Source organism: Anolis carolinensis, chromosome 1 (genome assembly GCF_035594765.1).
Source record: "Anolis carolinensis isolate JA03-04 chromosome 1, rAnoCar3.1.pri, whole genome shotgun sequence".
Lineage (NCBI taxonomy): Eukaryota > Metazoa > Chordata > Lepidosauria > Squamata > Dactyloidae > Anolis > Anolis carolinensis.
The window spans coordinates 178757037-178782815 of record NC_085841.1 but is presented as its reverse complement, the minus strand read 5'-3'; the positions used below and the strand labels follow the sequence as shown (position 1 = coordinate 178782815).

Here is a 25779-nt window from a genome sequence, read left to right as displayed (position 1 = left end):
TCAATGCAGAATAGAGGGGTAAGACCCTCCCTGGATCTAAGTTTTGACAATTTTTCACATTTTGATTGAACAGTAGGTTTTGTTTGTGTTTGTTTTGTTTCTTTTATGTCTCATCTCTGATCTGTAATTTTTAGTAATAGACTGGTAGTCATATCAGCTAAAGTACAAAGTAGCCAAAGTGAAACAGTTCCCATTTGTTTGCACTGTTAAATATCTTCTGAAACCCATGATACTTGAAATATGTGCCCTAAACGTAGAACTATGAACAATATAACAGTTAAATATAATTTCAATGAGATATTTATTCTTTATATCTTCAAATATGAGCACTATCAAACAATTCAACTTCAAATTTTTGAAAGCAAATGTTCAGTGATATTACCATTCTAAACAAAAGCTGTAAGATCAGTATGAGTAACATAAAAATATCATTTCATTAAAAAGAAATTAACAGCAGAAAATAAAATTATAAACAGGTAAAAGGTTATTTTCATAGATACTTAAGGCAACGTTTTTTTAAGGAAATAAACATTGGATCCCGGGTTTCTTGTAAATTTGTTCCCAATAACAATAACAAAAACATGAATAACATTTGAATACAACCTATATTTTTCAACCAAAAGTTTTGTTTTGTTCCTCATTTAGTCTATATGTTCTAAAAAACCTGTGAGCTACAGCAACTCTTCAACTTAAAAGTGCGTTTTCTCTTCACGCCTACAAAGACGGCTTCTTCTTTCAGCCACAGCTGCCAATGTGAACATACAGACAAATTATTAGAAAGAACAAAGACTTATCATAAGATCTACGCATTGTTAAAAAGCCACAGTATCCAAGGAATGGGAAAAATGCTAGTCTGTACTCAGTCACAGAAAATGGTAGAATTTGAATGTACTATTTTTAGGGCACACATTTTTATATTTTACTTCCCTTTGTACATTCTACTGGAGAAAAGCAATTGCTTAATGCCCAAAATATTCTATGGAGATAAGGAGAAGCCCTTTTCTCAGTCTCACCATCATTGCAAGGACAATTGGTGGGGACACAAGAGAGGGCTTTCTCTTTCGGTAGCTGCTCCTCGACTCTGGAAGTTTTTTCTTCTCAGGAAATTTGTCCTATTTTGAGATTTTATATAAAGAGAAATGCCAACTTGTCCAGGTTTGCTAATAAGAGAAAGAAAGTCACGCACATGGGATGTACTGTACAGCAAAGTATTTTAAATGAAGCGATAACCCAAACCGACCTCCCTCCTTTTGTTAGGAATCAAAATAAACTAAATCATTAAACTAAATTTTGACAGACAAAGGAGTGGAAGAGGTTAGGAAACTTCTCTGAAATAACTAAATAAAGCTCTCAAACAACTCCTGTATTTAAGGTTATGCTTTATTCCTAGAAGTTAAAAGGTTAGAGCACAATTTCATTATTTTATTCACTAAAAGCAGAGGTAACACGTGCTACTATTATAGTTCTAATGAAACATTAAGGCTGAGACATTACGGCTTGCCTATAGGCACTGAATGTGCCCATGACTCAGTAGAAATATCAGCCCACATTTACAAAAGCATATATGGAGGTCAGACCTCAAGCATTCTGCCAAAGGGCATTTATAAAACTCTTTTAAATTCATTTCAGCTTATGGTCTAAAACTGTCCTTAAATGACCAGGGAGGAATACATGACATTAATTAGCCCAACAAACAGTCATCAGAGTATAGGATCTGCTCAACGTATTGAATCAAGCCAAAGGCTTCTCTGGATGAGCAGTTTAAAGGCCCCTCCCTAAATTACAAGCCCCAGAATTCTGCAGGAGGCAGCATTTAAAGTGGATTGAAGTGGAAAAATGCTCAAGTGTGATGAGGCTCCAAGTCCTGATTTTAAAAGTAGTCAGTCGAATGCTTATAGGGAGCTCACAAACCAGATATAAGGGCAGTAGGTGTCTCTAACTACTATTTGTTATAAGGTAATATTCAATTACATGCTACTTTTTATCCTGTTGATAGTATACTGTACAGCCATCACAATGAGTAGCCATGAAGATTCCTAGCCTCTGAATTTGTCTACTATCTCTTCAGAAATATCTATTGTGGCTGAAGAGGCTTTTTCCTGTGTCCTCAGCCGACAGACCTATGATGATGACCAAAGGAAAGCCCTCCCTGAAAGACCTTAAAACTTGGACATATAGGGAAATTAGGGTCTTACTAATAATTTGGACTCATGGTGCATTATCATATTACTTCAAAACAATATATGACCCCCCACTAATTGTTTGCCACTTCCTCTTGTGCTTTATTGGGTGCTACTTGGAGGAAAGGGGGGGGGGAATAACAGGATGGTGCCCATACTACGTGCATTTCTCAGTTCTCTCACTGCAAAAGGGAAGATGCTGAATAAGGATTATTTCAAGACTGAGCTACAACTCTGAAGTGGTTGATGAGTTAGCCTTCCAAGTCATCCTCCCTCTCCTTACTAATTTAATGTAAGTAAATGGTACACCAAACAGCCCTCCAAGTAAGCAGAAAAGACAGGCAAAAAGGATACCAGCTGAGGAAATGCACACAAAGACATGCTTAGCAATATTCATTTCTTTCATAAACAGTTATAGACGTATCAAAACCAGATCAGAAACAAAGCACATGGCAAAGTGCTATGTTTTCTGCCTGTCCCATTTTCACATCAAAAAGCACCCTACCAAACTGTTTTCCCCACAGTACTGTTTACTGCAAAAGAGAGCCAGTGTGGTGTAGGGGTTTGAGCAACAGACTATGAGTTTGGAAACTAAGGTCAAATTCCACACAGGCACAGAAACCCACTGGAAAGACAGCCTCTCAGCCTCACAGAAAGAGCAAGGCAAAACGTTTTCATAAACTTCCCTAACAGTTTCACTAAAATGTTGTCATAGGACAGAAATGCCTTGAAGGTACACAGAAACAATGACTAGATAAACAGAGGCTGGACAGCCATCTGTCGGTTATGCTTTGAATTTGATTTTCCTGCTTCTTGGCAGGGGGGATTGGACTGGATAGCCCACGAGGTCTCTTCCAACTTTATGATTCTATGACTGTTTACAACAGTCAAGTGGGGGATGGGGACGAGACCGCGAAAACACCTCTCCATGAACTCAACTGAGATTAGGGTATGGGAACTCCTTCTAAAAATAAAGGAAAGTATACCTCACAACCTCTGAGGATGCCTGCCATAAATGTGCGTGAAACATCAGGAGAGAATGCTTCTAGAACATGGCCATACAGCCCGAAAAACACACAACCCAATAAAGGAAAGTGTCCAGGGCTAATGACTTTTTAAAATGTCTGGTTAATTTAAGATAAAATAGGTTCTTAATGTCATATAACATACGTAAAAGTTCCATAAAAACAGTGGCTATTAGGGTTCAAGATATACCCAGAGCTAAATATTTTATACTATTTGGTAGGAGGTATTTGTCAGATTAAATAGCATTAAACATTTCTATTTCCAGGCATTTTATATACCAACCTATTTATTTCTCAGGTTGTTGTTTCCATTTCCCTCGTATTTTGTTGTAAACTTTTTATTCAGAAGGGATGATGCCATTTCCACAATAGTACTAAGGGGTAAGCCACCAAGTAGGCCCTTCTGTTCTTTTACCTCCAGTAAAGCATTCACAATATTGTCCCTAAAAATGAGAAAATTTATAGTATCTAAGAGAAGGTCAAATACTGCTATTTAATGCATTCCATGAATTCCACCTTCAAACACCATACTTACCTACTGACCTCTGGATGTAGAACTTCTAGGTTTTTCACGATTTTGCGGAAGCCTTTCAAATTCAACGTGTTGGGAAATTCAACATTATTACTGAATGGACTTGGAGTACACTGTACTGAGCCCAGTAGCAAATGGCTCTCTGCAACATCCTAAGTAAAAATTATACAAACTATTTAATAACCCAAGCAAGAAAAATTCTATCTGCACTACTTTTTAACTATATGGAGATCCTAAGCTACTGTCTTAGGAATAAGTGCTCTCAAAAATCTGTGGAAATAGCATGAAGACCTTGATACAGCCTCAAGTGTAGTCTCAAGAAACACAGTATCACATGTACACAACAGAACTACTGATCATGGACACTTAGACGTGTAGGTGCCTTCCCTTCACTCATCAATTTATGGCATAGGGTTTTCTCAGACAACAAATACTCAGAGGTAGTATTCCTTCCTCTGAAATATAGTCTACAGCACCTGCTATTTGTTACAGTTTCCCATCCAAGCACTAACCAGGGCTGTCTCTGCTTAGCTCCGAAGATCAGATAGGATCTGGTACCTTTAGTGTATTAAATCAGTTCCACTAGTCTATTACAGTATATAACAAATTTTGAAATAAATTCTGTCCCTGGTTTGAAAGCATTATTTCCTGTTTAATTGTGTGGTACTTACTTTGAAAGTAGCTCTTATACTCCAGAATCTTAATTTTTGTGGCTGCCACAAACTATGTTGAATTGGTTGAGAGACGATGAGATATTCATAAAAAATTATAACAAAATGTGCTGCAGGATGTCCCGCAACAAGCTTAATAAACTTTTTCCATGTTTTTATGATAGAACCAATTAGGAAATGACATTTATAATCCAGGAACAAAAATCATATGGCATAGTGTTATCTATTGTATCTATTGTAATTAATAATAGAATTGGATAGAAAAACCTCAGTTTTCTCTATCAGGTCTAGGCACAATATTTATTACATGGAAACTATTAACTGTAACTAAAACCAATGACTGTTTTTAAAAACTGGATATCAGAAAACTTAAAACATGAATGGTGTTTATTCCTGAATGCAGTTAACGGCAGCGTTCTAGAATGGGACACCATAATTCCACAGCTTGGGTCCAATTCCTTAAATATCAGTTGAGCTTTCAGAGGTATTATGTCCACACTGAAACTTACATGAGAAAAAGAGACACCACAGTTTTTAAAGAAGGCAGTCCTGTATGAAAAGAAGTTACCTGCTGATCTTTTTCAAAGCATCCATTTCTTGATGAAGGTTTAGAGAATTTGAAACCAGAGTCAGGTACTTTAGAAGTGGAAAATGCACAAAGCGGCAGTTTTGAAGATTCCAAGGTGGGTGGACAAACATTTGACACAGCAGGCGAAGGGAATTTTATCGAAACTTTGGACGCATCTGGTCTTTTTGAGGAGACGGGACTAGAGGTAACTGCTCTGGGAGATACTAAGGCAGAAGGAGGCACTTTTAAATTCACATTACAGTTCTTTCCAGTCTTCTCAGAACAAGTCTGCAGTCTTTGGCATTCATGTTCTGGTTTCACAGAACACTTACAATGTGAGACTCCATTTTCTCTGGCAGTTTTTACAAGTCGAACCTTCACTGCTTGTCCTTTTATTAGTTCTCCATTCACTTTTTTCACTGCCAAACTGGCATCAGAGGCTGATTTGAAACTAAGGGATGCATATCTAAATGTGAAATAAGTGCCAAAAATTAAGAAAACGCGTTTGATAGAACAACCAGGTATATCTCATTTAACAAAAGCTCTTGACAGAGAAGCTCGTTTTTACAAAATATTTTTATGCTCTCATTTTTTGTTTTGTTTTTGTAGCAATATTAGCACTAGGAGGAGGGCTGGAGAGATACAGACATTTGGTGTCAGAGTGCATCTACATGCCTGCAGTAAACAATGAGATAAAGCCACAGCTGGAAAAGAATGGAATTCACAACTTCTAAGTTAAAACCCTCATTATTCTATATGTACCTGTAATTCTCAGAAAGTCCACAAATTGAAATACTAGAAACATTGTACTGATGAAAATGAAGCCACAGATCAACCTACAATAGACAAAATAAAAATACTGAAATAGAGAGACAATGCCAAGTGAAATAAACTGATCGTTAATACTTTTAAATTATGATTTAAGTAATTATAGTGAAACAAAGTTGACTTACTTCTGATACTATGGGACTTAAATTGCCAACATGGACAAAAATATTGTTCTTTGATACCTTTTTAATGTCATCTACAGTTTGCATTTCTAGAAATGGAAAAAAGGTTAAAAACATTAACCAAGCACTAACCAATGAACAAAAAATAAAGTACATTGAAAAAAGTATAATTTATTGAATTTTCATGTGTTAAATTAAATTTTAGTGCCATCCCAACAAATTCCACTGGAACTTCTTTTTGTATTAACAAGTTCCATTCTTTTCAGTGGGTCTTCTCTAAATACCGTAATTTATTCTTCAGTATTAAGTTTCACAGAACATTACAACTCCATTTGTGTATTAAAATTGGCACCAGAAAGAAACCACTGTTGAAGCCAGTGAGATGTCAGGTGGGCAGGGGATGGGGTGCCATTCCGTAAATGTGGGGACCAAAACTGAGGCTTTTTTCCATTTTGTTCCACCAAATGGGAGGAAGAGGCTCTCCTGCAGACCTCAGTTCTCAGGCAGGTATATGTAGGGGCTTTATGACAGAAGCTTAGGCAGATTTTTTTTTTCAAATTTTGTTATATAGTATTATTACACATCAGGTCCAACTTTTGTAAAAACTAGTTAATGAATTAATTTTGGAAATATTGATATATATCCTGCATGGACTAGGCCAAAGCACCACTCTCAAACAAACCTTTTTTTTTTTTTTTTACTTAGTATGTTCTTATTGTATTGTTAGCCACTTTGAGTCTCGCCTTGGTACAGGAAAAAATGTGGGGTAAAGATATGCTCAAATGAATAAAACAAATCACCAAAACAAACATAGACACTATGTTGGTTACACAAATGTCCCATATTTGTCAAATAAACTAATAAATATAACTGCTAGTTAAGCAAGTTATAAAGAATTTGAAAAGTTATCACTGAAACCATTTTACCTTGAACATAATAATAATAATAATAACTTTACTTTTATACCCTGCCTCCATTTTCCCGAAGGAACTCAGGGCGGCTTACATGAGAAAAACAACCAACAACATAAGTTAACATACAGTATAAAACATAATTATACAACAACATAACATAATGAAATTTAAAACCAAGACATCAGTTGATACATATGATTTGTGATTTGTGCAAAACTCTAGATAAGGTCGATGAAAAAGGTAGGACAAGCAAGGAGGACATGAAGCTTGTCACGTTAAAATACTAAAACCTATAAAATGTATAAAATGAGGGGCAATGATAAAATACAGAACAATTTTATAAACAGGCACATGGCTAGATACATGGCTGGTGGCCTCTTCACTCAAAAGCGAACCGAAACATCCATGTTTTTAAATTCCAACAGAAGATGGACAATGAAGGAGCCCGTCTAATCTCCCTAGGGAGTTAGTTCCAGAGTCGGGGAGCCATCCTCTCTCTCGGCCCCACCAACTACATTTGAGACGGGGGTGGGAGTGAGAGGAGGGCCTCCCCGGAGGATCTTAGGGCCCAAGCACATTCATAGGGAAGGAGGCGATCATGGAGATAAGCAGGTCCTAAATCATTTAGGGCTTTATAGGTGATGGCCTGCATGTTGAATTGGGCCCGGAAACTTATCGGTAGCCAGTGGAGCTGCTTTAACAGGAGGGTTGACTGCTCTCTGTAGCTAGCTACGTTTATTAATCTGGCCGCTGACCTTTGTACCAACTGTAGTTTCTGAACCGTCTACAGGAGCAGCCCCACGTACAGCGCATTGCAATAATACAGTCTGGAGGTAACTAAGGTAGGATTTGTTTTTTTGAACATAATATATTTGTTCCTTTTTCAGTATAATACAAATAATGTTATTACCTGCCTCTCCCTGTGGCTTGAGATGGAATACAACATCAAGAAGCAATCAGTTTGTAAAAGAAAAAAAAAGCTAAAAGTCCTATTTAAGGAATTTGCCACCAGCACTTTTTAGGCTGGGCACCTAGATCAGAGTAAATGGAGCAGATTTATCAACCAACATTTCAGACATAGGAAAATAGAAAAAGCGTTAAACTTGCTGTGAAAAAAAGAGAATATCCTCCTAGAATTGAGTATAATGATGGGACCAGCAAGCATCATCTCCCTTGCTAGATTTATAGAACGTTCTAAAATTCAAATTTGTGCAGAGTTAGATCCCTTGTGAGACCAAAAAGAGATCACAAGGAAGTTTTACAAGTGATGTCTGGAACAAAGGAAAACAAAGCATGATAGTATTTTTGTTGTTCATACATAGCCAAAACCCACCTGTTAGGTTTAACTGACCTGTAGATGATAGTGCAGCATCACTCACCGACAGGTTTTCTGTGGCATCAAACCAGTCTTCAGCAGTTTCTTCAGAAATTGAAGATCCTTCATATAATTATAAATAGTTTAAACTCAAATACAAACAAATACAGAATATACTGAGAATACAACACAGATGGATAAAAACAGCACAGGCTGAAAATATGCGAGAAGTCATGAACTCTTCTTCGATCATTACCATTCCCATACTGTTGACGTTTTTCTACATCAGCAGCTTCATGATCAACCATTGTATAGTTTACATAAACAAATAGACAAAAAAAGAATGTCAAATCTGAATTAAAAGTAAACTTACAATGACTTCTAATTTTGTGACCCTCAACATGTACAGCAAATTAGACTATATTTTTCTATAGGAGAAAGTAAAGAACATCTAACATTGCTCAAGAATTTTTTAATTTTTTAAAGTTTTATTGTTTATATAGGAAATAAAAACAGAAAAAAAGAAAAAAATACAAAAGAATAAACAGGTTTACAAAATAGTATACAGCCTGCGCTAGCTAAACATGTGAAAAATCAAAATTGGCTGTACAGTTATTATACCTTAACCCCCATGACCTCGACATCCCTCAATAAGGATCACATAACTAACCAGCAACTATGTCCTCTTTCACTAAATCCCCTTTGTGGCAATCATCAAATCTACCTCTGTCTTCTTTCCCAGATATCCAAGTGCCAGGCTGCATTTGTTTGTAACATTACTCAAGTATTATAAATATAACATGATAGCCAAGTATTTTTTTGGCAAATTATAAATATCACTACAAACTGAACCAGATGGAGAAAAACTATTTTGTCCAGAAATTACTAATATTAGGGTCACAAAGAAAGACAGCTTTATTTTATCTTTGGTTGATAAAAGGACAAGAATATAAGGGTGATAATACAAGTGGGAAAACAAACTTGCAATGAAGCTAGGAATAAATTGACATTCTTCTCCCATGAATATTTTCTAAGAGCAAGGTGAGATACAAAATAATTGAGATACTCTCAAGCTTAGTCATTATGACCAAGACATTAAAGGTATCCTCCTAATACTAGTTCTAATTTTGCTGGTTCCATTACCTTACTGTAATGGGTTGTATGTATGTGAAGCTGCTGAAGGCAAACTGCAAAATCCAATTGGCTCAGAAAGTGGCTTTCCCAAGTCAGTATAATAATTTTATCCATTTATCCATTCAGACCACTTAATTAGCTTCCATTTTGTTTTCAGATCTAACTGAAGGTGATGGTTTTGATTCTTCCGAACAGTCTAGAATAGGCCTGCACAACCTGCAGCCCTCCAGGTGTTTAGACTTCGGCTCCCAGAACTCCTGACCATTGAACAAGCTGGCAAGGGCTTCTGGGAGTTGGAAACCCAAACACTTTGAGGGACAGGTTGTGCAGGTTTAGTCTACAACATAATTTTCTTTTATTTAAGTTACTAAATATACACTTCCTATCCTTCTCTACCATCATTTTATAGATACATTGCAGAACATTAAGATTTACAACTAGATACTCAAATCTAACTGCATTTGAAAGGCTCAAGGGGATAAAAAAATATCTTTATCCGATTCAGGAAAACTGCCACTATCGAAAAGATCTGCCTTAATTTACCTCAGAAAGTGGGAAACCTTAAAGACAAGCTTTAAAGTGTCTTATCAGCTTCACGTGGGAATAAAGATGGAAAGTTCTGATTATTTCAAAATGGGCAAGATATGATCTATAACACAGAATTCTTCTGTATGATTTTTCTCCTCTTTAAATAAAAAAGCCAGTCCAACTCTTGTGTTTTTTAGATGTTATGTTGTTATTAATTTAAAGCAGAACTATCTCAACTACTAGCTGGAGTACAGGCAGTCCCCAACTTATGAACACAATAGGTTGTATAAGGTTTGTCCTTAAGGTGAATTTGTATGTAAATCAGAACAGGTGCATTTTAAGTGTAATTCCAGATGTGTGTGTACACATATATACATACACACACACACACACACACACAATATATAAATATATGTGCAAGCTTTGGATAGCATCACTTTCTGTCCGTGTGATCATTGGATTTTTAAAGATTTGGCTTGTTGCGGAAACAAAGATTGGCAATATGGCTTCAGTGGAGATACCTTTTCTCCATGATAACTCTTTCAGGAGTGAGTTTCCCTTCCCAGGGGGCAGATTTCTCTCATTTTCTGTTGACTCAACCCCGTTTCTAAGTTTGATGTTTGTAACCTGGGGATAAAAATTACAGTGGAGACCCCTTTTCCATAACTTTTTCAGGAGTGAATTTCCCTTCCTAGGAGTAGATTTCTCACTTGTTGCCTCAAAACTGTTTGTAACTTTGAGTCCTTTGTAAGTCAGATGTTTGTAACTCGGGGGCTGTTTTTACTGTGGAATGCCCTCCCCTATACAATCTACTTATCTCCTTATTGAGACAAATAGACTATACTTATCTCAGTATTTCACTTTGGTTGGTTAAAAGATTTTGTTTGTTCTCCAAGGCAGGTTTTTGGCATAAACTGCCTTGGGAATATTAAATAGTGTAAAAATATTACATATGCAAAAAATAAAAACACTCTCATTCCTTATTTCCTCACGCGACTCATTGTGTAACACTTAGATAGCTACTATTAAAACGGGGGAAGGGGAGCAATAACAAACAGTAAAGAATTGAAACACCCTTTAGAGCATGCACTCATAAAATGTATGAGACTGTATAAGGTTGCTTCCCCACTTTCTACAAATGTCATTGACTTTGATGCATATTCCTTCCCCATTATGCTGAGAAAAACATGTTCAAATCACAAATTCATCAATTATTGGAATACAACATATTCATGGATATTCAGAACAAGAGAGGCATCATTTTTCAGACTCTGATGAGAGGAAAAATAGGGAAGACAAAGTTCAGGATTATTATTGGTCACACTACAAGAGATGGGGGGGGGGGTGAATTCAAATAGGTTCTTCATTCAAGTCTTGTTGACAACAGTACACTAATCTAATATCCAGAATGGGGTCTAAATCAGATACGCTTGAAACATCCAGTCAAATGCCGGGACTCCAATTCCTCCTCCCTGACAGACATACCAACTCAGGAGTGGGAAGAACTGACTGACTGGTCATCCTGACATGAAAGGCCAAGGATGCGGGAAGGGAGGGAAAGATGAGAAGAGGAGATGGAACAAAGATAAGTTGGAATGTAATCTTTCCTAAAGTATATAGCAGAATTAGTTTTTTTGAATTTTGGCAAGCAGGAAAATAGACTTGTTTCCAGTGACTACATTGTGAGCGCGTTTTACTTCCATGACCTGCCAGGATCTTATGCTTATTACCTAGGTTGTACAGTCATGTTCTAGTAGCATTTTTTCCTGACATTTTGCCTGCACCTGTGGCTGGCATCTTCAGAGAATCATCAGCCACAGATGCAGGTGAAACATCAAGAGAAAATGCTGCTAAAACACGGCCATACAGCCTGGAAACCACACAACACCCCAGTGAAAGCCTTCAACAATCTAAAACTAGATATTTTTAGAAAAGACAAGAGCTTGCACAATGCTTTGAAGAGGAGTTTGTCTTAGTCTACCTATTTATTCTGTTCTGTTTTGATGATCAACATTATTACTTTCATTTTAGTACGACAGCTACAATCCTAATAACAAAACTTTATGGCGCAAGAGTATATCAGGATCACTGTACTTCAAATTTTTAGATAAACTTACCACTTTCTATAAGATCATTTTGCCACTCCTTTGCATTATTGTTAGAAGGGTTCAAATTTTCACTTATTTGATGTGTAACCTAGTTGAAAAAACAGTATTCAGTTTTGTTCTCTGCACTACTTTAAAGTAACTGGAGTAGAGCAGCAGCAGGCCTCCTGTAATGTTGAGGCTTGTTCTATTTAAGAAAGCTGCTGCTTCTGCACTGCTTTAGCAGAGAAGTCTGCTAATTGGCCCACTTTCCTTCCCTGCCATGTGCTGGGCAGAAACTAGAAGGCATAAGTCAGAGAAACAACACAATTAAACGTTTATGTTTAACGCTACATTTCTTTAAAAGACTCTGTTTGAGAAACATAAAATGAGTAAGACAGTTTCCCCCCACTTCTAGCAATTCAAGAAGTGGAATACCCAGAAATAGGTATTATTCTGATACAGACTGGGCCCAGTGTAAGACCTGGAAAGACTGCATATGAACCCAATTTAATAAATGCCAAAGATAAGCTATCTTTTGTTATTTTCAGTACTACAGAAACACAATTACAGTATTAGTTATATTGCTTCCTGATATAGGGTTGCTTAAAAGATATGTCATAGTTTTCATTTGAACCAATTTCAAAAGTTCCCAGAAAAATCACAAATACTGAAATAATGAATTAGAAGACTTACTAAGGAGTGCGAAGAACCTTCTATGTTCTCTGACAATGAAACTTCTGACACAGAGCTTACTATTTCAGAAGCAGAACTAAAAATAAAGCAGCAATATTTGTAACGTGTTATGCACCAATGTAACATTGATATATGCTAAGTGTTCTGCTCATCTTCATTTAAATTTTTATCACAGCTTTCATTGTTTAAAAAGCATATGGAGAATTTACTATACTGCACAGAAAACCTGTTTCACTTGCCTGAAATCTTTTCAATGGGGCTTGTATCTGAGTATATATATATAGCATTCAGCTGTGCTTTGTATGCTTGGTAGACATGTGAAGACCCCAATGTAGCTCAGAAGCAGCATTTAAGGCAGAAAAAGTTCAATATATAAGGAGACTGAGCTAAGATTATACACCTTACACTGCAGGAAGTTGATCTATGTTTCCCTGTCTATACAGTAGTTTGGCTTATCCAATATAAACAGACTGCCAGAATGTTGGATAAGCAAAAATGTCAGATAATATGGAGGGATTAAGAAAAAGCCTATTACATCCAAGCAAAGGCAGGAGGGAGGGATTGGGGGCTATTGACATCATTCCCAGGCTCCCCCGCATGCGACCTCCCCTTCCTTGCCTCCTGCTTCAGTGCCCACTTTTTCTTTCTTTCCCTCCCTCTTCCATAAAGCAAAATTTTCTACTGCTGGTGAGACAGAGAGGGAGACAGGCCAGGGCTTCAGGGAGGGGGGTAAGGCGAGGATGGGTGCCAAGGTCAAAAGCACCAGAGAGCGAGGCCAACTGAGCAGCCAGGGCAGCGGGCAGCCTCAGCAATGCTCCCACTTTACCCACGCGGAGACCGCTTCCCCGAAGCCTTGCCTGGGCTGAATGAGAGGCCCCAGGGAGAAGAGTCAACAAGGAGAGAAGCGGAGTCCAGAGCAGGAGCCAGAGAAGGAAGAGGAAGGAAGGAAGGAAGGAAGGAAGGAAGGAAGGGGAGCTTTGTTGCAATTCTCTGAGGAAGAGCCTTGTTTTTATTCTTCCAAGCCAGAAGCAGCCAAGGTGGATTGGATAATACATCGGATAAGTGAAGGTTGAATACGGGAGACTCTACTGTATACAGTGTTCCCTCACTACTTTTGGCTCCCTTGCTGTTTTGCGGGTTTTCAATATTAATGTACACATTTATCGCAGTATTTTTGCTGTTTTGCAGGTTTTTGCCGTGTGCAAAGGGTTTTGGAAAGGGGGGGGGGAGAAATAAAGGGAGGGGGAGGGAAGGGTTGTACCTTCTTATACCACAAATGAATTAATTTTAGAAGTGTTTCATACATACCTGTTTACATCTTTTTCATTCATAGCATCTTTAGAAGTCTGCACACAATGCTGACTATATATTTGGTAGATCATGTTTAGAAGCTGCATTTCAGCCTTTACCGTTCTCTGGCATATCTCCTTGCAGCATTTTGGCAAATGATCACTTATTTCCTGAGAGAGCTGCATCAGCCTTCAACAGAAATATTATTTAATTCCATTATCATCAGATGGGAATTGGAAGTTTATTTTTGAAATCTATATTAATAAAGACAGGTGGGAACATATCACCTGTCTTTATTAACTGGGGAAATTAGTCATCTTTCCTGTTTTCAAATAGAGTGTTAATAATATAATTCAGAATACTAATGAAAGGACATGCCTATACCCTAAATTAGGCTTTGAATTTTAAGCAACAACTTATCTGACCTAAATGGGTTTGGACTCAGGACAGCCCTTCACAAAATAAGTCACCCGAAACTTCTCACCATGGAAGGAAAAGGGGAAATTTGAAGGTATTTCATCTTGTATTCCAGTGGTTCTCAACCTGGGGTCCCCAGATATCTTTGGCCTTAAACTTCCAGAAATCCTAACAGCTGGTAAACTGGTTGGGATTTCTGGAAGTTGTAGGCCAAAACACCTGGGGACCCACAGGTTGAGAACCACTGTTCTATTCAACATTCTATTCTATATTCCATGCAGCCTTCAATATTCTGAAGTTGGCAGAAGTGTAAAAGAGAGGAAACTGACAAAGTTGACTTTCTCTGCACTCTTTCCTGTCACAAAAATTCTGGACAAAAAAATGAATCTTTTAAGATGAAAAAATAAAATAAAGCTATATACTATAAATACTAATGTATAAGTCTAGAAATGTTAGTCAAAAATCAACCCAAAAATCTGGGCTGGCTTATCCACAAGTTATTTTAAGTACAGTACTTAAATCTTACTAAGAAAAGGAACTGGGTCCTTTCTGAGTAGAGTGGAAAAGGGCAAGAACTTGCTCTGTACCAAGAGAACCTTTTCTGTGGGTCATACCAAAATCCATGTCTGGCCCCAAATCCTCCCCTTTATTTTTACATGAGATTGACTTGTTCACAAATATTTACTGAAATTAAAAATGGTTGTATACCTTTTGGGAATTTCATTGAATTCTTTACTTCTACTGTTTTTACACTCCAAAGGATCCTGGAAAGATAAATTTTAAAGCTGGAAAGTTAATGTGATCAATCAGCCAGTGGAATGTAGATTTAACTAACAAGTTCAGCAAGATGTCCAACTGCTCCAAAACACCTCGTTATTTTGCTAGTGTTCAGACAGGAAAAAAAAACAATCTATCCTACCAAACAATTTCAGAAAAAGTACAGTCTGCAAGCTGCAAGCAGATCCTGGACCTCAGTGCTGCAGCTCATGAAACCTCCTCACTCCTAAATCCCATGCTAAAATGTAGCATAAAACTTACAGAAAAACTATGTATAGAAAAGGCCATAACATTGTAAAGGGGTTCTTAACATCTTTTAAATTATCACAAAACATATAGAATGAAGAAAATAATGCTTCTGCCTCTTCGCTTTGTGCTTCTACCAATTTAAAGTTGATCTTTCTTTTTCATTGTTCCATGTGAATATGAATTTATACACTATTTGTTATTTATAGAGCACATTTTCTTCTTCATAAACACGTAAAAAAATTGGGGTGGGGGGGCCAGAATGGATTAATAGCATTTAAATGGGAAACTTCATTTTAAGATAACTTTGAGTTAAGAGCTTAGTCATGGAATAAAAAAAACTCTTAAGTCAAGATATCACTGCACAGCCCACCTGCTAAGAAAATGTTTATGTCAGTGAAAGAAAAGTTTCCCTGTCCCAGCAGCAGTCTACCTGCCTTGGACTGTTAGAAGATAGTTTACAGCAGAATTAAAGAGAAGTTAGTTGTGTGAGTTGAAGGCCATTTGTGGAATATCAAATTTTGTTATAAGCAAAACATTTTTAGTTTCATAAGGTGCTTAACAAGATTACCTCAGTTTTGGATTTCCATCCGCAATTTTCCAAAATGTCAGTAACTGCTATTTGTGAATCAGTTGTTTTCGCGTTTCCAGAGATGAATGTCCAATCTGTATTGCAGGAAACACTTCTGTGGGAATCTGTCAGCCACTTATTAGGCCTCTCTTTGTTCATCATTGTTATTGTGGTGTTTTGTGCTCTGGTCATCACTGTGACCTTAACATTAGTTGCTCGACTTGTTGTAAAACAAGCCCTAAAATCAGAAGTTGCATCAACAGCTTGGTTAACTGTACTTTTACTCATTTTGACACGCTTTAGCTCTGAGTTAGAAAAACTCTCTTCATATCCTCCATGCAATTTGCAGGTACAAATCCCATGGGCACTAAGTGCAACTGATTGTTCATGAGCACAAGGATCTAAAAAATCTAACTCACCACCGGAGGTAAGTACAGGTGACTGAAGTGTTTGCGTTGCACCTGTAAGAGAATTTGCTTTGGTTTTTCCATCAATCCCACTCTTGCTCACAAGGAAGGATTTTGGATTCTTATTTTCTCTACTAGCCTTAACACTAACTAAACCTTCATTACCACAAAACATATTAACAGTCTCATGTCTTTCCTGACCATCAGAATCAAAACAATAGTCTACTTTAGAATTGCCATCTTGAAACATCTGGGAGAGTTCTGGTCTTTCACTAAAACTGTAGTAATGACTTATATTAGGTTTGTTTTCCAATTTATTTAACTTTGGCTGGCCACCTGCCATACAACTTGCCGATTCCTTAGTGTGGAAAGTTTGTGATGTTTCCTTTTTTTGTGTATATGAAGAGCTATGACAAACACAGTCTTGTTCTTCAGCACTGTGATATTCTAACTGTGAGTCATCATCTAACTCACTGCATCTGTAGTCATTCTGATTATTGATTAAGTGGGGTAAGTCTTCATCAATATGCACATTAATATCTCCATCAGTGTCATCTTCTGGTGGGATGGAAATTTTCTGCTGCTCTTTACACAAAGATTTACATTTTTCATCCACTGTTGAACTCAAGTTAGCCAAGTTCTCTTTCGTCAAAGTCAATTCTGAGAAACTTAAATAACATGACTGGCTTGAAATGGAGCAGTTAGCGCCTGCTTGATGTTCACTAGACATATTATTAATCTCAGTTTTTGCAGAATGTTCTGACTTGTGGGCAGCATTCAAGACAGTGGATTTATATTGATTTTTTCCACTGTGCTCCGAAGTTCTAGCATTGAAATGAATCCTTGAATCCATTAGGTTAAGCATATCTTTATTGAACCTACTTCTGTCAGAACTATCCGATGACAGCTGATGGGAATTAAACGCAACGTTTCGATCTGCTTAAAAACAAAATATATTTAGAAAAGTTATTTAAACACAGGGTCTTTCTGTACTGAAAAAGTACTCAATGTTCAACACTGAATTTAAGCAAATACATGATGTTGAAAAATTCAATGCATGTCATATATACTTTGCTATAAACCAACACTTTCAATATTGTGTGCCATTAGACAATATCAAGCAAATAAAATATTATACACCATTAGATACTTCAGGCAAATAAGAGTTGCAAACTGTAGGGCTGTAAAAACTAATACTTGGAGTTTAGAAGGGATCTTGAATCCATTATTTGAAAGTAAACACAAAAAACTACATATACAATCATTTTACAAATTATGGGTGCATGTACACTGCAGAATTGAAGCAGTTTGACACCACTTCCAACTGCCATGGCTCCATTCAGTGACGTCTTGGGAGGTGTGGTTTTATAAGGTCTTTAGCTTTTTCTGTCACTGAGTGCCAGTGCCTTGTCAAACTACAAAATCCAGGATTCCATAACATTGAGCCATGTGTCAAATTACATTAATTCCACAGTGTAGATACACCCTGTGCTACTGTTTTGTAGAACTATAAAGAATATATACTACAAAACCACTACTAACATGAAATTAGAAAGCAGAGCAGTATTTCCCAAGTTTGGCTCTCTAGATTTTGTTGAACCATATCACCTGTAAAATCAGAGGCATGCTAATTAATTAATCATAGAATCATAGAATAGTAGAGTTGGAAGAGACCTCATGGGCCATCCAGTCCAACCCCCTGCTAAGAAGCAGGAAATCGCATTCAAAGCACCCCCGACAGATGGCCATCCAGCCTCTGCTTAAAAGTCTCCAAACCTTGCTCTTGATAATCTGTTTATTAATTATTCTTTCTCCATAAATAGAAGGAAAATATAAAAACCCTCCTCAAAATGATTTCCTATTAAATCTTTTTCTTTGTATTCTAGACATGTACAAATCCTTTACTTTCAATTAATATTTTCTCCAATGCTTTAGTAATCAAACAATTCCCCCTTAAAGAATACAACTGCTAAAATACATGACTTCCGCTCTGCCTCCTGGTGGCTTAACTACAGTGATCTTATACTAACTGCAATTGCATTTATGTTACATGCAGTAAATACTGTGGAATCATAATCAATAGAGTGTATCTGACTATAATCTAAAAGTCTTGTATTTCAAGATGTTGCCTTATTTTCCATTGCATCTTTCAATGTCCGTTCTCTGCACCACTTGTTCTCTACGGACTAATGTTTTCCTATCTTCCTTCCTTCAGAATGTGAACTGGTAGTTGAATTCTGTAAGTCTAATGTGCATAAGCTCTTTAGTAAACTTTTGAAGGATTTACATTGAAATAAGCTATGTGTATTTAGTCATCATGTTCTCATTTGAAGAGTTATCTTCCCTTAAGAGACGTTTCTTCCTGCAATTCCTCATTCATTACTTATCTGTATTTTGCAAAAGTTTAGTTTTTCTACTTCTGTCTCAAAACTTCCAATGCTATCTGCTCGTGTTGTTACTTTTCTTTTCCTATTGAATATTTATTCTGTGTGTGTGTCTTCAGGCTTATCTCTATTTTCCCTGTAATTTCACAACTGAAGCATATCCTTTTCAAATTCATTATCATTTAAATTAATCATGTTAAATACATCCTTTTTATTCAAGCCTGCCTGGCAATGAACTGTTTTTTGAATTCACTGTTTATCCATGTTCCATTATCCTTAATTGTGATTGAACATTGGTGCCTGACAGAAATGAATTTGTTGGCGAAGGCTTTCATGGCTGGAATCACAGGGTTGTGTGTTTTCTGGGCTGTATGGCCATGTTCCAGAAGTATTCTCTCCTGATGTTTCGCCCACCACCTATGGCAGGCATCCTCAGATGTTTTGAGATATATGGAGTAACTAAGCAAGAAAGGTTTATATATCTGTGGAGGGTCCTGGATAGGGGAAAGAAGGCCAGTGTGAATGTTGTAATTAATCACCTTGATTAGCATTAAATGGCCTTCCAAGCTTCCCATTCTGGCCTGGGAAAATCCTTTGTTCAAAGTCGTTAACTGTCCACAGCTGCATGGAATACGGTAGACTCCTGCAGGTGTCATCCACATACTGTAGCTGAAACATACAGTTGGCTTTTTTGGTGCTGTTTCTAGGGCTTGTTTTTCAGTGTTCCATGTAGAAATTTGCTACTACTGGGCTGAGAGGGCTCCCCATGGCCACTCAATCTTTCTGTTCATATAATTCATTGATATGTCAATGACACCTTCACCATTTGGAGCCATGGAGAAGAACTCAGCAAGTTCCTGGACCACCTCAACAGCATCCACCCAAACATCCAATTCACCATGGAAAAAGAAAGGGAAGGAAAACTGCCATTTCTAGATTTTCTAGTCATCCGCAAACCCAATCAACAATTGGACCACACAGTTTACAGAAAACCTACACACAGGGATAGGCACCTTCATAACTCCAACCATCACCTAAGTCAAAAAAGAAGCACAATCAAAGCCCTGACAAACCGTGCACAAATAATCTGCAAACCTCACCTCCTCCAAGGTGAACGAAACCACCTAAAGTGGGCTCTACAGGCCAATGGATACTCCACTACAGACATCAGAAGACCTGCAAGACCAAGAACAAGGCATGAGAGTAAAGACAAAGATCCACCCAGAGGAAAGGTGTGCTTACCATACATCAAGGAAACCACTGACTGCATAGGAAAGCTGATGAAGAAACACAACCTACAAACTGTTTACAGACCCACTAAGAAAATCCAACCAATGCTACATTCAACAAAGGACAAGAGGGCCACTGCGACGCCCACCAGTGACGGAACTGGACAAAACTTGGCACTCAGAACCCCATGAACCCCTTTCCGCCCTGGGGCAGATTGGGGGAGGATGGACCAAGTAGCTTCACTTACTTCTTGCTCTGGGAGTTGTAGTTCACATTTATACAGACAGCACTGAACCCAGCCAACTTCAGATCTGGACCAAACTTGGCACACAAGTTTCTCTAATGACCCGGGCACCGCCGGGTCCCCAAGCTAGTCTATAATAAAAGTGAAAACTCGTATGTGGCACAGGTGTCTGCTCACACAGACAGCCTCCGGCCTCCACAAACAGGCTATAGTTCTTAGTGCTGAGGAGTCACCAAGTCACTCTTTTCCACTGACATTGCGGTTACAGTGAGCTCCATGAACATGTAGCCCAACCCCTGCCGATGTCCTCCCCAAACACTACGAACCACCACTCAAGGAATGCTTTCATTTGGGGACCATTTCATTCTAGATTTTGCATTGTCCTCCACCACAGGCAGGCATCCCAGGGTTGTCCATTAGTGTGGAATTTGCATGACCCCACCTACTGTCCTTCACTTTCAAATCTGTCTCCATAACAAACAGAGCACAATTGAGCAGCAACTACATTGCCTGGAGGAGTTTGGGGATTGATTCCACATGGTGGAAGCTGTAGTTCACCTACACCCAGAACGCTATGAACCCAAACAATGATGGTCTGGACCAAACTTGCCATGCATACCTCATATACCCAGATTTGAATACTAGGGTTTTTTATGGGAATTGGCCTGGAGATTTGGGAGTAGTAGGTACTGGTATTTATAGTTCACCTGCAATTGAACACTACCCACGATGGACCAGGACCAAACTTGGCACACAGAGTCCCCATAACCAATAGAACATATTGGACAAGTTTGGGGAAAAGGGAGTTATAGTTCATCTGCATCCAGAGGAACAGTGACGCCCACCGACAATGGACCATGAACAAATTTCGCACAGAGAAGCCTCATGACCAACTGAACATACTGCAGGTGTTTGTGGGAATGGGCCTTGATTTTGGGAGTTGTAGTTCACCTGTATCCAAAGACCACTGAACCCAGCCAATGACGGCTCTGGACCACACTTCGCCTGCTGTGGATACTGATAGATGTTTCGGGACAATTGCCCCAGGAATCTGGGAGTTGTAGTACTTCACCCCCATCCAGAGAGCACTGGAGCCAGGTGATGACCAGCCAACGACGGATCTGGACCACACTTGGTACACAGACCCAAAATGGCCAACTTTGAATACGGGCAGGGTTTGGGGAGGATTGACCCACAATTCTGGGAATTGTAGTTCACCCATTGCAAACTGAGAATACGTAACATTCAAAGAAAACTAATGCCTTTTTCAAATAACCCAGGCACCACCGGACTTTCAATAGCTTCGGCTCCCACAGACCACTGCAACGCCCACCAGTGACAGAACTGGACCAAACTTGGCAGACAGTACCTCCATGACCCCATTTACATCCTGGTGTGGATTGAGGGAGTATGGACCAAGGATGATGGGATTTGCAGTACCTTCATTCAATTCACCTCCCACAGACCACTGTGATACCCATGAAGGACGAAACAGCACCAAATTTAACACTCAGGTGCCCACTTTACATCCTCCTGCAGTGAGGGAACAGTGGACCAGGGCTGATGGGATTTACAGTACTATCACTCACTTCCTGAGACCACTGGAACCCACACCAATGACTGATCAAGAACTTGGCACACAGACCACCCATGACCCCACTCTACATCTTGGCGTTGGTTGGAGGACGATGGACCAAGGATAATGGGACTTGCATATGGGAGTTGTAGTTCACCCGCACCCACTGAACCCAGACAACATTGGATTTAGACGACACTTGGAACACAGGCAAACAATGCCTTCCTCAAGAAACCTGGGCACCACCGGGTCCCCAAGCTAGTTCATAATAAAAAAAGAAAAACATGTTTAGAAAAAATAGTAATAGCTTTCCTTTTCTTTAAAATTTAATAGTTTGTGCGTTTCTGATATTTTTATTATTGATTGTCTATTTTGTTAATAGTTCATTGGCTAATTCTATAATTTTTTTTCTTAAAGTAAAAGGTATAAACACAGGATCTCTTTGGATCTTCAGTTGCTATGAAATTATAATTTTTAAACCATCAACTAGGCACCGCAAATATAAACAAAACGTTGAGTACTTTCCAATTAAATTATTCAAAATCACTCATTATATTTACACATTGCTGACAAACAGTTGATATATCAATCAAAAGCATAATTAAACTCACCCGAAGAACTCTGAATAGTATTGTGCCTCTCTAGAGCATCTGCCTTACAAGCATTTGTTTCAGCAGTGGCATTCATTCCAGCAGCAGCATATCTGTAACAGTTTTGCCTTGGATGACGGTTAAAAGCAAAAGATGACCCAGGTGGGGCTGCCGGAAATGGATTTGCCGAACAGCCACTGATTTCAGGAGTAGAATTGGGTGCTCTTGGATGACCATACAAAGGTACCACTATATAAGTGACCTGTTCATAAACTGAATGATCTCCCAGAAACCATTGTCTTGTGTAGTATGGAGGCGAAACCCATAAAACATTAAAATGAGGCAGGCATGACATATTTTAGGCATGTGTGTAAGACAGGGAGAAAGTATGTCAATTATAATTTCTGGAAAGCAAGAAAAATAAACATGTATAGAAAAAAGAATGATCAGCACCTAAAGAATCCTGAAATGTATACTCTAATTCTAAACAGCATGGTAATCGCAAGTGGAATACATCACTTTATATTTATATTCTTCAAATCATTATTTTAAATACCACTTTAATAATACAATCACATGCAATGCACCTATTTCCAGGAATTTCAATTACTTTCCCTGAGACTTACTCATAGATAAGAGTGTACAGGACTGCAGACCATATCTTTTGTAATTACAGTAGAGTCTCACTTATCCAACACTCACTTATCCAAGCTTCTGGATTATCCAAGCCATTATTGTAGTCAATGTTTTCAATACATTGCAATGTTTTGGTGCTAAATTCGTAAATACATAGCATTACTGTGTACTGTGTACTGAACTACTTTTTATGTCAAATTTGTTGTATAACATGATGTTTTGGTGCTTAATTTGTAAAATCATAACCTAATTTGATGTTTAAAAGGCTTTTCCTTAATCCCTCCTTATTATCCAACATATTCGCTTATCCAACATTCTGCCAGCCCGTTTATGTTGGATAAGTAAGACTCTACTGTACTGTAATATTATGGCTGCATCAAAAGAATCAATGTGAGTACATACTTTGCAGATTTGATCTGAAGAGAAATTTGTACATAGCACGAACTTCTTTTACAGAGTCACTTTGATTTCTGAAATAACTTACTAGCATCCAGGCTAATGTTCCTGAAAGACACTGAAAATTCATTTGAAAAAGGAGTGCTTAGCTCTTTGGAAATTGTCCACAACACTATCAATCAGCACTAGTATCCAATATTGTCACAATCAAATACTTTAAACGAGGAGTTGGATCAAAATCATTAGAGCAATGGTTGTCCCCCAGATGTTTTGCACCACAGGTCTCAAAAGGGCCAGCTAGCTTGGCAAATGGGCAAGAATTCTGGAAGCTGAAGTTCAGTGTATGTGAAAGTCCAGGGTTTGCACAGCACTACTTAAAGGAATATATATGAGGGAACAGAACACGTGAAGTTTGTAGGTGAAACTTACATGTTTCAGATTTCAATCATTCCAAACTATTCACATTTCCAGTTTCTCTTTATTAGTTATACAGCATTTCCACTGTTACTGCAAAAATCACAGAAATAGACTTTAGCATATTTCACATTAGTATAAACGGTAGATTGTGTCAAATGTTTCATCACCACTGCTTTGCTTTTTATCAGCAAAAAATCTACCTTTGATGATTTGTCTGACAAGGGATTCCTGTAACATACTCTAAAGAGAGTGAATATTCTTGACTCTAGCATGCTAGATTAAACAGCTGCCCCATCCAAACACAGGAGGGAAGTCAATATTCTTATACTAGTGTCTTCTGTGAAGTGAACAGCGGAAGATTTCTGTGATCATAGAAATAATTCTATTCTAAAACGCTAAGGCCAATCAGGAAGATTAAAGGTTTATTTTTACTACTTTTAAAACAACCTTGCTCACGATACTTCAATTTGAGAAAATAATATGTTTAATATTAATAGAAAAGTTGTGGAGGTGAGGTTTTTTGGGGGAGGGTGCGTTAACATAAACTATAATAAGTACAATTCAAATTGCATTTTAACTTAACACACACAGTACTGTTTGTTTTACAGGGATCAAAATGTGTGATTGTTAGCTGCCTTGAGTTCCCGGGGAAGAATGATAGGGTATAAATAAATATAAGTAAATAATATTGTAATATCAAATATTCATATTGTAATAGAAGTGGCACAAATACATGTTACAAAGCTTTTGATTAGTCTCCAGCCTATGGTCCTCGCAGCATTATTGCCTCACTGTTGCTAGGATTGATGGGAGTTGCAGTCCAGCAACAAGAGGCCCTTTATCCCAAGGATCACCAAACTCTGGTTGACTTCAAGTCCCAATGACCAAGGAATGCATCTACACCAGGCATGAGCAAACTTGTTGAATCAATGTAGTTTGACACCACTTTAACTGCTATAGCTCAATGCTATGGGACCTTAGGATTTGCACTCTAGTTTTGGAAGGCACCTGCACTCTTTGGCAGAGAAAGCTAAAGTCATTTAAAACTACAATTCCCAGGATTCCAGAGCTTGGAGGGCAGTTAAAGGGGAGCCAAACTGCCTTATTCCTACTGAAGTCAAACTTTCATCTGACAATACAGTTCCAACACTACACCCAAGGATTCTGGGCCCTTAAGTCCAAAACACTTGCAAGCCAAAGTTTGAGAAACATGGCTTGTGTTATATGTTATGCCAGGCATGGGCAAACTTTGGCCCTACAGGTGTTTTGGACTTCAATTCCCACAATTCCTAACAGCAGCTGTTAGGAATTGTGGGAGTTAAAGTCCAAAACACCAGGAGGGCCAAAGTTTGCCCATGCCTGTGTTAAGCCATAGAATCCACGTATTCAAGATAGATGGGACATACTTCAGTTCGGTGGCCTGGCCATAACAGTGAGGCCTATTCTCACCCTACATACTAACTTGTCCGCACTCTTCTGTATTTCTTTCTTAAATAGTGGGCACATAGAAGTCAACAGTGACCCTGAGGGTTTGTTTCCCCCCCCCCCCCCCCGAATTTCACACAAAAAAGTCACAACAGTCCCTTCGCGAAGACAGTGCGTTAGTCCCGGCATCCCGCCCCTTCCCTTCCCTTCCATCACGAACCTCAACGAAAATATAACGTCCAACCCCGACCTCGCGCGGCTGCCAACTAACGACCACGTGCCCAACCGGCACGCTTTATAGGAGACGGGAGCTCCGAAGCCGAACTCCATTGGGCCGCTTCTCTACCCGAGCGGATTGGTGGAAGCAGGGGACCCTTTCGCCAATCAGAACCGGCGGTCTCCCGGAAGGCGGGAAGATTCTTAGAGCCCCGCGGACTCTTTCAAGACGTTTGCGCCGAAACCATGCCTGGGGTTCTCTTAGGCAAGGAATATCCGGATGTGCTTTTGCCGGTTCCTCTATTTCAGAACCTGCAGCACCTGGTGTCAATTGGTGGCCTCCCATCCAAGTACTAATTA

General features: G+C 38.4%; 1 protein-coding gene across 11 annotated transcripts; it reads right to left on the bottom strand.

The window, feature by feature from the left end:
* Positions 1–271: 271 nt before the first annotated feature.
* On the bottom strand, positions 272–25560 carry rbm44 (RNA binding motif protein 44). Of its 11 annotated transcripts, none has more exons than XR_010000374.1 (16): positions 25424–25560; positions 23791–23868; positions 22351–22733; positions 15899–17244; positions 15013–15068; positions 13906–14076; positions 12598–12673; positions 11935–12013; positions 8174–8278; positions 5930–6015; positions 5739–5812; positions 4977–5442; positions 3741–3889; positions 3489–3648; positions 1014–1160; positions 272–745 (listed from the first exon to the last, which is right to left on the bottom strand). XR_010000374.1 is itself a non-coding variant. In XM_062960826.1 (16 exons), exons 3-15 carry the CDS (start codon positions 22682–22684, stop codon positions 3489–3491), a joined length of 2994 nt encoding a protein of 997 aa, XP_062816896.1. In that variant the 5' UTR covers positions 22685–22733; positions 23791–23868; positions 25424–25560; the 3' UTR covers positions 272–745. The 11 variants fall into 11 exon arrangements, 10 of the variants coding, with proteins under 10 accessions (XP_062816896.1, XP_016850686.2, XP_062816885.1 ...); XM_062960826.1 differs by lacking the exon at positions 1014–1160 and having other exon boundaries at positions 4977–5200; positions 5309–5442; XM_016995197.2 differs by lacking the exon at positions 1014–1160.
* Between the last annotated feature and the right edge of the window lie 219 nt (positions 25561–25779).

Excerpts from the sequence above, each read along its gene's own strand:
- rbm44 (XM_016995197.2), bottom strand. The coding sequence starts at position 22,684 with ATGTCATGCCTGCCTCATTTTAATGTTTTATGGGTTTCGCCTCCATAC. Across the intron at positions 14,077-15,012 it reads TTCAATGAAATTCCCAAAAG|GCTGATGCAGCTCTCTCAGG; the intron begins GTATACAACCAT and ends TTTCTGTTGAAG. Across the intron at positions 3,649-3,740 it reads CTACATCCAGAGGTCAGTAG|GGACAATATTGTGAATGCTT; the intron begins GTAAGTATGGTG and ends TCTCATTTTTAG.